The sequence below is a fragment of the Canis aureus genome, chromosome 33, assembly GCF_053574225.1.
Source record: "Canis aureus isolate CA01 chromosome 33, VMU_Caureus_v.1.0, whole genome shotgun sequence".
Classification (NCBI taxonomy): domain Eukaryota; kingdom Metazoa; phylum Chordata; class Mammalia; order Carnivora; family Canidae; genus Canis; species Canis aureus.
Window position 1 is genome coordinate 22,566,341 of NC_135643.1, and position 14,580 is coordinate 22,580,920.

General features: G+C 37.5%; 1 protein-coding gene across 2 annotated transcripts in view; it reads right to left on the reverse strand.

The window, feature by feature from the left end:
- The window catches only part of EMCN (endomucin), a 120,094-nt gene that overhangs the window by 37,195 nt on the left and 68,319 nt on the right, over positions 1-14,580 (reverse strand). For both annotated transcript variants that reach the window (XM_077882129.1, XM_077882128.1), the window contains exons 6-10: positions 9,013-9,105; positions 8,532-8,585; positions 6,624-6,719; positions 2,178-2,202; positions 301-362 (exon numbers count right to left, since the gene is read on the reverse strand). In XM_077882129.1, coding sequence (XP_077738255.1) covers positions 301-362; positions 2,178-2,202; positions 6,624-6,719; positions 8,532-8,585; positions 9,013-9,105 — 330 coding nt within the window. The remainder of the gene's footprint in view (positions 1-300; positions 363-2,177; positions 2,203-6,623; positions 6,720-8,531; positions 8,586-9,012; positions 9,106-14,580) is intronic.

Consider the following 14,580-nt stretch of genomic DNA (forward strand, 5'->3'; position numbering starts at 1 on the left):
TCTATTTCCAAGGAAATTATGCTTTTTTTTTAAGATTTTATTTATTTATTCATGAGAGACACAGAGACAGAGAGAGGCAGAGACACAGGCAGAGGAAGAAGCAGGCTCTATGCAGGGAACCCAATGTGGGACTCGATCCCGGATCTCCAGGATTATGCCCTGGGCTAAAGGCTGCACTAAACCACTGAGCCACCCAGGCTGCCTGGAAATTATGCTTTTTGATTGTGTTTCATGTGAACAAAATCCAAGTTAGATTTTGAAATAACCATTTTTCAGCTAATCAACAATCTGGGAGCTTACCAGACTCATGAGAAATTGTCTTAACAGTGAGAAGCTTCACACTCTCTTTATCGGACTGAGGTCTATTTGGAACAGAAAACATAAGTTAACATCACAGTATTTAGTAATTTTATGTCTATGAAAGAAAGCATGCATGATATAAACAGAATGAAGAAGATACACAAGCATCTACTTTTACAAGTTTCTATGGTACAACCTGTCTTTTTTACACACAGACATACATATACTTTTATAGCACTTTCTCCTTCTAAAATCAAGCCAATAAATCTCTGTCACACTGTTAAACAATGATAGATAATTAAATACAAAAATGGGTCATGTGAAACACTTGTCACAAGGTCCATATCACACAGATATCCAGTTCTGAATTATGGAAGGGAAGACATGGGGATGTTTCCAAGTCCTTTGGGCTCATGCTGAGTTCTGGGGGGTTTCCCTTTTCATGAAGGCCTGACTACTGCAGTACAGTATTTGAACTGTCTAGTCTAACCAAGAGTTCCCACCTACCCTTTCTCAGATTCTAAACAGCTTCCAACCCAGATTACTTTCCTTGGACATCTCAAGAGACTCTATTTCTAATAAAGAACAATAGGTGATCTAGGGACATTATTTTTAAAGCCCACAACCGGGATCCCTGGGTGGCACAACGGTTTAGCGCCTGCCTTTGGCCCAGGGCGCGATCCTGGAGACCCGGGATCGAAGCCCACGTCGGGCTCCGGGTGCATGGAGCCTGCTTCTCCCTCTGCCTGTGTCTCTGCCTCTCTCTTTCTCTCTCTCTCTCTTTCTGTGTGACTATCATAAATAATAAATAAAAAAAAAATAAAATAAAGCCCACAACCTGATAAACATACAAAAACAGCTATATAGGGATCCCTGGGTGGCTCAGCGGTTTGGCGCCTGCCTTTGGCCCAGGGCATGATCCTGGAGACCCGGGATCGAATCCCACATCAGGCTCCCGTTGCATGGAGCCTGCTTCTCCCTCTGCCTGTGTCTCTGCCTCTCTCTCTCTCTCTCTCTCTCTGTGTGTGTGTGTGTGACTATCATAAATAAATAAAAAAAATTAAAAAAAAACAGCTATATAAAGGCAGGCTGCAAACTCAGGTCAAGGAAGAAGTCTTCACCACAAAACTTGTTTGTGACATTAAAACAATTTGTCTCTTTGTACAACCTTGATTGCAGCAGCTAGCTGGATTGGTAACAACTGCTTTCCTGTTTTCATAAAGTCAAAATAGAAGAACTATCTACTGCTATAAGACAAAGCCACTCAGAGATGTCTCAAGGTGCAGGCATGATTACTGCCTAATTGTGATAAACATAATGACAATTTCCCTGGGAAAACTGTTTTAAAACTCTATGTATATTTTCTATGAGTTTTTTCCTTATAGTTATTTATATTCATTCTTCTATCTTTGCATTTCATCTTTATTTTTATTTATTTATTTTCAAGAGAGAGAGCGTGAGCACACAGGAGCAGGGGTAAGGTCAGGTGGATGGGGGAGAGAGAATCCCAAGCAGACTCCCTGCTGAGCACAGAGCCTGCAGGGCTTCATCTCCTGACTCTGAGATCCTGACCTGAGCTGAAATCAAAAGTTGATGCTTAACTGACTGAGCCACCCAGGGGCCCCTGCATTTTATCTTTTGATTTCTCATTTTGCTGCCTTAGTCAAGCTTAAAAACAATCTTCCCTTCTGGTTGTTGGAATTTCTCTGTTGATTCAGAAAGAGTTCTGACAAACAGCCAAACCCTGTTTCTTGTGCTCTTTACACAAAATATCTTTTAAAATAAACCAAAAAATGTGTAAACCGAAGATTAATGTTTTTCTTCCTATATAAATGGTAGGGTCAGAGCTTCTGGAAAAAGGTGATGTGGCTACTTACTGGTCATTTCCATTTTCTGGTGTGCCTAGGGGAGGAGAGAATAGTTATTAGAGCTGTGAGAAGCTTGGCTATAAAAACAAACAAACAACAAACAAACAAAAACAACCTCAAGACCCCTGCTACTTTCTGTGCAGAGATGTTTGTAAAGCTATTTTATAACTTTTATTTTATCTCCCTGGAGCACCTTTTCATATCTGAGAAAAACTAGCCAGTTTTTCCACAAAAATGGTTACTATTATTCCTCAGGTATGGGTGATACACTCACGGGAGAGTCCTAAGTAGGCCAATTCCACTGAATTTAGTTCTGGACTAATTTTAATCTTATAGTTTCATATTGCTATGTGAAACTACTATCCATTATCGCACATCCCACAGACACCAGAAAATGTCTCAGTTTATTTCAGTATCTCTGAAAAAAATGTTCCTCCAAGTATTGAATTACCTTTTTATACTAGAGAATTGAATTTTGGGCTCTCCTTTATACATTGCTCTTTCTGGAGACTCAAATCACTGTATTTGTGGTGAATGACAATGGAGATGTCGCTTCTAATTGCATCTGGAGCCCACTGATTCGGCCGCTCAAAAGTGTCCTGCTAAATGTCATGGCGAGGCTACTAGATGTGACCAATCTTTTTGTTCGTTTTACTGGGCTGCTCCACCAGAGTGTGATAGAAGACATTTTGAGTGTAGAGTGTGAATTCAGAATGATGCATTCTGCACAAAGCCTCGGCCTTTAGGGAGGAGATGTTTCTGGTCAAATCTTGCATTATTTGTGGCATATTAGGCAAACTAAGGTAATTGCTTAGGGTCTCCCTTGTTTTGTTCCTGATTTTGCTGTGGTTTTATTCCATAGCTCCTCAAGTTTTGTCCTTTGGATTGCCTTTCACCTCTAATGTAGCCCTTGTCATTGGGATATGCCCTTTAAATACGATTCTCCTGGTGGTGATCATCATTGTTTTATAAAGAGTTTGATTTCCACTAATATTTGGGTTACTTCTATTTCTGTCACCTTGGCTAAAATACACCATCATGGCTCTTAATCCCTAGGATTTAACTCATGGTGCCATATGCTGTTCACCAACTCGATCTCACTTTGTCTTTCCAACATCAGTAGGATTTTTAACAGCATTTTTTTATTCCTCTTTTAAGTGTTATGTATGATATCACTCATGATGCTCATAATCTTGTTTCAAAATGAGTTGGTACTTTTTTGCATGCCTGTTTTAATATTTTTTCCTTCAAATATTCTAATATGGGTTCATTAGCAGATAGATGCCATACCAACAGACGACCTTCTGCATAAATGCTATTCTTACTTGGGTTAAAGCTTAGACTATTGTCAACATTATTTGGATAAGCTTAATTTCATACCAAAATCTCTGATTCATGTGGTCTTCCACAAAGCAGAAAGGGTTTACAAATTTCTGAACTTGATAAAGTCTCCCCCACATACTTGAAGAGAGATTAGCTGTAGGTGTCTAATGGTGCTAATTCAATAAAAATGCTGTAAAATTCTGTTTGGAAAGCAAAGTTAACAATAACCAAATAGATTTGGCTAATTGTACAATTGCTGAACTTTTTTTTTTGAACTTTGTTCTAAAGTATTATATGTCTCCAAAATGACTCTCCATAGCTATAGGAATTTTATACATTTTTCCCCAAATGATCCAATTCATCCATCGTCTTCTTTAATAGAAAAGGTCAACTTTTCAAATAATTTATTTGAAAATCTTCTTTTGCAAAAGCAGTCTTTCAGTACAGGGTATTTTCACAAATGGGTTTAGCACATTAATTTTTTACCTATCCTACATACTCAACATCCACAGGGTTCAACTTGGATGGTCGATTTCCCATAAAAAATAGGATTGGTGGTTTAGAAACTTAGAGTAATTAAACTGATTTATAAAATTGCTATTTCCCCTCTGGAAATTGACTAAGGAAACAAATTTCAGACATTATTAAGAAGTTTATTCACTAACTCCCAAAGGGAAAGGCATTTATTTGTTTTCTTCTTATTTTCCAATAAGAGCAAAAGTGAATACTACTTGTTTTTTGTGTACCTGTGCCTTGTACTGTCATGCTTATGCCCTGAACTCTCTGTGCAGTCCATGGTCAGGGATTGGCCGCAGGAACAGCGTCCATTAATGTTCTGGGGGCACATTGTTCATGGGGTAAAGAATAGTCTGGCTTGCATATCTTATAAAAATAATAAATTTGGGAGTGCCTAGGTGGCAAAGTCTGTTAAGCATTCGGCTCAGGTAGTGCCTTAGGGTTGTGAGATCGAGCCCCGTCACAGACTCCACACTCAGCACAGCATCTGCTTGAGATTCTCTTTCCCTCTCCCTCTGCCTCTCCCGCTCATATTCTCTCTCTCAAATAAATACATGTCTTAAAAAAAGATAAAAAATAATCCATTTTTACTTCTTCGAAGTATATGAGACTTGAGTGATATTCTTGTTAGTGAAATATTTAGAATTGAAATGAGGAGAGGAAACCTATTTATTGAAAATTTAAAAATTTAATTTGACAAGCATCTAGTAAAGTTCTGTATATATTATGAACAAAGCAATGTGAACAATATGTGGTTTGTGACTTGAAGGGCTTGCTTGATGTTACAGACTGTTTTTGTCCTTCTAAAATTCATCTGTTGTATCTTAATGCCCAACAGGACAATATTAGGAGGTGGGACATTTGGAGAGTCATTAACTCATAAGGGTGGAGTCCTCATGAATGGGATTAGTGCCCTTATAAAAGGGACCCCAGAGAACCCTCTTATTGCCTTTGCCATGCAAAGACACTGTGAGAGGGTGGCTGTATATAAAGGAGAAAGAGTGCCCTCACCACATATCAGATCTGAGGATGCCTTGATTGGACTTCTCAGCCTCCAGAATTGTGAGAAATTTTTGTTGTTGAACCCACCTACCCACCATACTTTTATTATAGCAGCCCTGAAAGAACTAAGACCCATCATGCCAGGGAAGCAGGCACATAGAGAAGTAACTGTATGACAATGTGATGAATAATATAAAATTCTGTGCAATTAGAAGTAAGAAAACACTCTATGCTTCTTAAAGAGATGGTGTGTTATAGAAAGATACTCTCAGTTGCTGTTTGAGCTAGATCTTCCATGGCTAAATTGGAGTTTGGGTATGTTATGAAAGTTAAGAGGTGAGCGAGGTGTTCTAGGCAAGGGACTAGTATGGATGAAGGCATGGGTACATGACACTACATTTACACAACCAAGGCTTGGGTCTGGAATGGAAAGATGGGTTGGTGTTGAAGACAACAGAGGGGAGTGCTGAGCCATGCGACTGAAGGAGGTTTGAGAGAGTTCAAGCGTCTGGGATGAAAAAAAGACTGAAGGAAGACTGTAGAAAATCTAAATAAAGTAGGGATTTAATTAATTACAATGTATCAATATTGGCTTATTACTTGTGACAAATATAGCGTACTATTGTAAGATATTAATAATAAGAGAAACAGGGTGTCTAGTGTCTTGGGAACTCTCTAACTATCCCTGTAACTTTTCTGTAAATCTATTTTAAAATAAAAATTGTATTTAAAAAAGGATAAAAATATAATGCCATTATGAAAACCATAAATATTTTAAGAGGAGGAAGAAGATGAAACAGCAAGAAGAAAACAGAGAAAAACAAAGAGTGAGGATGTAAAAGAGAATAGTGCTATTGCATTAAGTAATTTTAGTTTCAGGAGTAGAATTTAGAGATTCATCACTTACACACACCAGTCAGTGTTCATCACAAGGGCCCTCTTTAATCCCCATCACCCATTTCACCCACCTCCCCTCCAGCATCTCCGTTTCTTCTCTATAGTTAAAGAGTAGCAGTGCTATTTTAAAGAAAAGAAGGAAGGTTTTAAATGCTATTGGAGAGACGAAGGAGTATAATAGAGAATTGTCCAGCTAAAAGCCCACTAAAAATTGCAATCATGGTCAATCCTGAGGAGCTGAATCAATTAGCAGAACACACAATCATGGAAGGGAGGAAGCTGGGCCTCTCACGAGGGAATAAGTCACAGAACACTCTTCTTGAGACTGTGGGCTCCTCTACTAAATTCTTAGCAACACTGACCTTTATTCTCTGTCACATGGAAGTGGAAAAAATCTTCAGTACAGATAAGGTATGTCATTTGATGCCTTCTTTACCACCATAATCCCCTGACCACTCACAAAACTGGGGTTATTTCATTAAAAAGAATCTGTCCGTATTTGATATTATCTGCCACTAGCAGGTAATCCTCACTCCTTACACTCATCAGCATTCAATGGATTTCTCTGCCCCTTCCCCTCTATTTCTGTGATCATGCAATAGTACATTTTATTTCTTTCTTTAACCCTCCCGTCCCCTCAAGAGTTTAAATTCAAGTTTAGACTGAACATATATTCGCATTTCAGAAAACAAAATGAAAGGAAACCCTGTTACCTACCTGGGTCTGCCTTCCAGCACATTCGATACAAACCCACAAGAACAAATGCTGAAAGTGTCACTACAATCAAAGCAATCACCACTGGCAAAATGACACCTACAAAGTATTGAGGACATTGTCAATTTCAGTGCCTATTGAATTTAACAGTAAATAGTTTACTGAACAAAAGCATACATGCATCCTTCTTTCTTTACACCTCACTCTGTTAAACTACTGAATTTTTGGCAAGGGTTTATCAGATTCAAATTTTACTCCGGTTGTCATTTCTGATGTATCCACTTGATGTCAGTCTTGCAACCTTTTGAAATAAAGTTCCAAACCTAAGGATGCTGGTTTCCTCACCTTCTTAGAGACTACAGAAGTGAGGAGATAGAAGACTGGAGAAGCAGAAGATGTCCTCTAGACCATAGTCAGACCCACTTCACATATTATATACTGCACTACTTTATAAAAAAGCATATATATATATATATATATATATATATATATGGCATATATATATGTTTTTGCTAAAATGGAGTGTTTCTTTGAAGGCCATTTTCAACATAGTAAAGTTCTGTGAAGGTGAACAATTCATTTTTATGGAGCTCTCTGCCTGTGCAATTTTGACTTATCTTTCCATAATATATCTTAAAACTAGAAAAGGCATAAAATAGCATAAGTGGACATAAATGGATATCTGAGTGGTTATGATTTCTAAAAATGAACACCTGGTTCAAGAAAGATATACGTGTGTGTGCTCGCACATTTAGGAGAGTAGTATAGCGACAGTTAAATTGGGGTGAGTTTTTATTCAGAGGAGAGTTTTACTGTTTTGGTTTGGTTCTTAACATCTGTCTTCTTTTGTACAGTCTTTGCCCAGGTTAAAAAGACAGTGATGAAAAGACAAAGCTGTCATAGTCATACAACTAGAGATGTAGAGGCCACAGTTATTATTTAGCTGAGTATTCTCATCTGCTTGCATATGTACTCCTCGTATTTATCCAATTTTCTGTAGGATGGTTTATACTTCCAAAGTTATAGTTAAACATTTGTTTCATATTAGACCTTGAGCGAGATCATTAGTGCCTCCCAAATTAAAGATGCCATGAATCAGCAAGTTAATAAATGGCATGCTGACTTACTGAATAGAATGGCTTTACTTAAGCCTAGGTGATCTTTTATCATCAGTTTCATAAGCATTCATCTTATTCTTAATTTCTAGGGAAATGAGTGGATTTTTTTTTCTAGTCAGTCCTAACATACACATATATATTACATCATATATGTATATATATATGTATACATGTACATATGTATGTGTATATATATGTATACATATATATGCTTTTGCTAAAATGGAGTATTTCTTTAAAGGCCATTTTTAACATATGGTAAAGTTCTGTGAAGGTGAACAATTCATTTCTTTTTTTTTATTTTTTAAAAATATTTTACTTATTTATTCATGAGAGACTCACAGAGAGAGAAAGAGAGAGGCAGAGGGAGAAGCAGGTTCCATACAGGGAGACCAATGTGGGACTTGATCCCAGGTCTCCAGGATCAGGCCCTGGGCCAAAGGCAGGCGCTAAACTGCTGAGCCACCAGGGCTGCCTGAACAATTCATTTCTTTGAAGCCCTCTGCCTGTGCACTTTGGCTTATCTAAGACTAGTCTCATCAATTCACCTTGACCCTTGGTAGTAATTGCTTAGCACTAAGGTAATAAAAAAATTCCAAAGCTGTGCTCATTAAAATCAGATTCAATAGTAGGAAATCCTCAAAACAGGCAGCAGTTAGGTAATATTATAATGAAACGGCAGATTCAGTAAAGTTGATAAAAGGCTGTCTATAATCGAATCCTCTCCTTTATCAGCCATATTCAAACATTTTACATATTTGGTGTCACAAATGAAGATATGTCTGTTACTCACTGGAATAAGAGGGGCTGGCTGAAGAAGAGCTTGCATTTTTTGCATCCTCAGTACCTATTATTTTAAGAAAGAAAAAAAATAGTCACCTTTGGTTAATGTATGACAATTCTCAAAATCTTATTCCTTCCCTTCCCCCCCATTTAAGTAAGCCTCTGTAATCTCTAGGTATGATGTGTCAAGTAGAAAAAAATCTCTCTCATTCTGAAGTCTGTTTTGTAAATTAAGATTGGCAAGGAGTTAATGTACAATTTGATGAGTTTGGGCAAATGCATATACCTTTGAAACTATCACCACAATCAAGGTAATAGACATATCTGTCATTTTCAAAGTTTCCTTGTGTCTCTGCTTTACCGCAGATGTGCAATTTTGTTTTGTATTTCAGTTACATCTTGATAAAGCTGTTAAAAAAGATTTGTAGGATTTTCTTGGTGAGAAGGGATCAAGTAAAGAAAATTCCCACTCATGCATACAGAAATCATACCTTGAAACTGGGAGATGTTTCCTGGAATTGTTACTGAGATTGAGAGTAATGTACTGGTATGAGAAGGCGATGCATCTGGTTGTAGAGTGCTAGCTGTAGGAAAATCACAAATCCAGTCAGATGAGGGTATTGATTCTTCTTACTGAATTTCTTTGCAGAAATTACATTTTAACAGCTTGCATTTCTTAGGACCTGTGAAAACTGTTTATTGTTGAATAATAGGATGCATACAATCATATACTAAATCATAAGTTCAACTATATTTCCTGTAAAGATGATTAAATTTAGAATCACAAAACCTGGGTATCAGTATCATATCTTTAAGAACTGGCTAGAAAGCTTGAGTAAGTTTCTTATCCTTCACTGTAGCCTATATCATCTGCTGCATGAAATTCTTATGGGATGCAAATCTATTCAAAAGCAGTACTTTCATTTCAGATATTACAATTTTGGGGAATAGAGAAATTTTTTCCAACACACATACTTAGAACAGGCATAAATGCACATTTTCTTCCACAGAAAATGTTAATTTTAAGTTAATCATCATTATTAATTTGTTTGCTTAAGTTAAGCAAACAAATTTGTTTGCAAACAGTTAAGACTGCCATCTTCAGTCAGAAGGACTGAAACAAAAATTTAAATAAAAATATATTACTCAAAATCCACTCTCAATAAGTTGCAAGGAAATACCAATATTTAAATGTCTTAGAAGCTTATAGTATTTATTCTTATGAACTTGGGATAAAGCACAGTTTGTATTTAGAATGATTTAGAAAAAGAATTATTTTTCAAACAATGTTGTTTAAAGTAATTTCCTTTGATCACACCTGTTTGCCTTGTCTCACTGCTAAAGTTTAAGTTCCTGCAGTGTGAAGGCCGTAACTCCCATCATACTCCACATGGAGCTCTAACTGCAGTGGGTATACAGTGAAATGGAGCTGGCTGCTTGGCTGAACCAAGAGGCATCACTTATAATTATGGCCTCCTTAGGAGTATTGAGGACGTGTATAATTGCATCAAAGAAATTGATATTGCCTATGACTGCCTTGGATCTTTCCCTCTTAGCCACCCACAGCCCAGCACACACTGCATGCTCATGCATTTTTGACATCTGTGGGGGAAGAATAATGTTTAGAGTCTGTACCGTTCTTGCCATGCAAGAAATCTGTGGGAGGAAGCTAGATATATGCCCATAAGAACAAAGGAAAATGTCAGGCTAGTGCACTAAACAGCAGAAAAAGAAATATTAAATGAAAGTGTGGGAACTAGCTGAAACCTTGGGTACTTTTAGCTGCTTTTTCTTGTGTCAAGTGTTTTAGTGAGAACGTTGCTCTTTTGATTGTGTTGGTAGAGAACAAGATGGCTGATTAAATTACCAGTGACATTAATCCACCTGGGATATCCCGAGGGTTAATTTTCAAGACTCCATATCCTATCTTATTACCTTCTCATAGACAAGCTAAGTGGCTGCAACTCTGAATATAACTTATGTGGTTTAGATAAAACTCCAAACTTTCCTACTTAAAACATGTTGATTGTACAGTGCCAACTGTTAGTGCTAATGATCCATAGGGTTGGCAATGGAGTTAATGGTTCTTGAAAGAATTTATTCACTCCTTGGACAAACATTTTAAAATTTTTGTTTTGTTTTAACTGCAACTTCAATTAATAAATAATTTCTGGGGGCACCTGGGAGGCCCAGTCGGTTGAGCATCCAACTCTTGATTTCGGCTCAGGTCGTGATCTCATGGGTCATGGGATCCAGCCCCACGACTCATGAGTTGGTCTCAGTGCTCAGCAGTGCTTCAGATTCTCTTTCCCTCTCCCTCTACCCCTTCTCCCACTCATGCTCTCTCTCCCTCTCTCTCTCAGATAAGTCTTTAAACAATCATTTCTGAATCCAGTATATTTACACACACACACACACACACACACACACACACACACACACACTTTACCTCTATCACATGTAATCCCTTCTAGTATTTTGTTTTCTTTTATTTAATTTTTCCAGTAGTGGTCATGAATTTCTTTTGGAAATTAGCCCACAGTTTGAGAAATCCTGTCTACTATCATGCTCATATTGATGAAATTATTATTCTTGGCTTAATTCATAAGTTACAACCCTAATGGAATTCTTTCTGTGACTAAGACAGAAGGATCCATGATGTGTTCAGAGCTCATGATCTCTATGGATTTTGTTGAGATTCTATTATGCTACATTACTACTGAAACAGCATCGGCAGAGGAGATACAGGAGAAGAATAGTGGAGTAGTTAAAAGCATGATTCTGAAGTCAGAGTTCATGGCTTCAAGTCTGAATATAGAACTTGTTTCCTGTAGAATGCCAGGCAAGTCACTTAACCTCTTTCTGCTTGAGCTCCCACATATACAAATGGTGATTTTAATAGTTCTATATCATAGTGTTGTAAAGTTAAATGAGTATGCATAAATTTAAATGGTTTAGAAAAGTACTTGATACTAATATATTTGTATTATTTTATAATAATATTTTATTATTATATGATTTTATATTATTTTAAAATATATTGTGATTAGGCCTCTAAAGAGTTGTACTTTTCAACCAAAGTCAACGTGTCCCTTTTTCTCAAAAATTCTTAATGTATACAATAGACTATTCAGACACCTTCATGTTTTTGGACACTTATTTTCTCTAACCAGGAACTGGAATAATTGGTGTATATAGCACTCTTAGATGACACAGATTTACTGTGGGACCCTGACTTTTGGTGATTATAATGATTATTTAATTGCAGATATGTTGTGTCATAATTTAAACCCAGTTTACAAGCTTCAGCCCAAAACTTGGAGCAGAATGTTTGAGGTAGAGACCCTTAGAACCAAATTCTTTGTGATAATGTGTATCCAAATTTACCCCACTGCATCTGACAGTTACTATAAACCAATTACTTGATAAATCATTGGGCTATAGAAAGACAGAAGACCTATTGATGTCCAGGGCCACTTTAGTGGCCATAAGAATGAGCCTCAGAAAACTCCAACTATGGGCAGTGTAACTGACCAAGCTTCCCCACTTGCTTTCTGAAATTCATCACTGTGATCTTACTGATGCCATGCCTCCCCCAGGCTGCTCTCAGCCAATGACTGAGCTTAGCAAAGATATGAAAGCAGTCCTGTTCCTGGGAACCAGAAACTCCTCCGAAGAGAAACTCAGGTTGGAGGAGTCTATGTTGCTCTCTTAGAGGAGAGTATATAAGATACATAGATATTAATGGGAGGAAAGTGTGAATGGCAGTAGAGGATAAGACATTCTATACGAGAAGGACATATTCTATTTTTATTTCTTGTATGTTGTCTACATTCTTTTCTAATATGTGGATACTTAAAGAACTACCCAAGGGGCTAAACTCAATTGAATTGAATGTTCATTTCCCATTTTTATCAATAATTGGGACTCTTGTTTAATTGCAATTTGATGGATTCATGTCTCATTTTTAAAAATAACTTTCTAGCCTTTGACACAAATCATTCACTGCTTCTTAACAGCTTTTCTTCATGTGGCTTCCAGTAGGAACACAGTTTATGGTTTATTCTCTGGTCTCTGGCTGGTTCCTCCTTCTTTCTCTGAGTTGCAGACCCTCCTGGAGGGTCCTGAGGCTTAATACTTGGTCCTTATCTCCAACTACAGTAATTTCTTTGATGATCTCATTCTGTTTCAAGGCTTTAATCAATCCAATGATCCCCGAACTTGTATTTCCAGCCCAGACCTCATTCTTAAACTCCAGATCCATAAAGCCACATACTTACACAGCAAATAACAAACACCTTAAATTCAACATGTCCAAACTTGAACTTCTGCTTTATCTGCAGCCTTCCCATCTGGCAATCAGTCCTTCCAACCCTTCAAGCCAAAGACCTCATGGTTATTTTTGCCCCCATCTTTCCATCCTATCCCACATGCAGGATCACTAGGAATATCTATTGGTATCACTTCTGAAATATAAACAGAATTTGGGGACTTCATGCGACCCACCCTGTGACTACCCTGGTCTAAGCTAACATCATCTCTATCCTGGAAAATTTCCAAAGTATCTTTGCTTCATCTGACAGTCTTCTCCTTAGCTCTCAGATTTATATTCATAAAATATGAGTCATATCATGTCACTACTTTCTCAAGATGCCCAACATTCCCCATTCCACTTATAAAAAAGCCAAAGTCCTTGTGATAACTCTCCAAACCCTAGGCAATCTGCCTGGCAAATTTCCTGCCCCACTTCCTCAGCGCAGGCAATGCAACACACAGGGCCTCTCCTCATGTTCTAGCTCTGCCTGGGTGCTCTTCCTCCACGTGTTGGTTTGCTCACTTCCTTGTATTTATTAAAATCCTTTTAGGAAAGCTTACCTTGACCACCTTTTTCAGTCCTGCAAACTGGTCCCCACCTTTCTTCACCTCTCTGGCACTTGTGATCCCTCTTTCCTACACCGCTGTGCATTCTATCTTTCTCATCTAAGACCTTTGAGGGAAAGGATAATATTTTGCTCATTGATGTTTCCCAAATGTTAGGACAGTGTCCAGTGTCCGGAAGTAAGTCCATAAGTGTTTGCTTTATAGATAAAGAAACTTTTTGGCAGAAGTCACTAATGTTAAAGATGACATGAATTAATGAGCATACCTTTTGTGTCTTCATATTTGGACGGGAATATGCTTAAGATCATTGTACTATTAATATTTTCATTCATTCTACTATAAGAAAAAAAATAGATACCTACACCAGTCCAACAGGAGACATTGAAAGAAATAGAGGAAAAGAGGTAGTTATTGCATTTAAGGAACATACATTCTAGTAGGAGGTGGGTAGCATAGCCCAAAGCAGACAGATGTGAAACAAGAAATAAAGAATAAGGCAAAACAATATGTCAGGGATTAAAATAAGAGAGACTCTGTTATTGCTTATTGAATTTTACTTATGAGCTAACTCTTAACAAAAAGGATCTGTGGGCTTAAGCAATGATTTATACCACAAGTTGAATACAATAGAAATAGGAAATTAGAACCAATGCAAATGGATGAAACAAACAGGCTCCTTCTAAGAGTTAATGCCAAACATTAATACAGTTTCTGATATTCTTGTAAGAATTGATTCTGAGCATCTTGACACTCAGGGAAAGAAAGGCAGTCTACTCTAGGCTTTATTATCAGAGAAAAATGGCTTATTCTATAAGTAATTGGCATATAAGGGTTCAGACAACAAATGCTACAAGTATAGTTGGTGCCATTCTGTGTTTTGGTCGGGGTTGGGGGGATATGCTGATATGATCCCTGATGTCTCTTCTAGCTTTAAGACTCTGGATTCTTGTCAAGGTTCCTTTCACTCAAGATTTTGTCATAGCTAGAATGTATTTTCACCTATGACGGCATGCCCTGTCTACTTAATGGGCAAAATATCGAAAGGAAAGTTATCTGTTCTCATCAGAACTTACCTTTCTGACCTTGCTATACTTTTTAAAAAATATCTTATTTACTTATTTGAGAGAGAGTGTGCATGTGCACAAGATGGGGTAGGGACAGGGAGAGAGAGAGAAGCA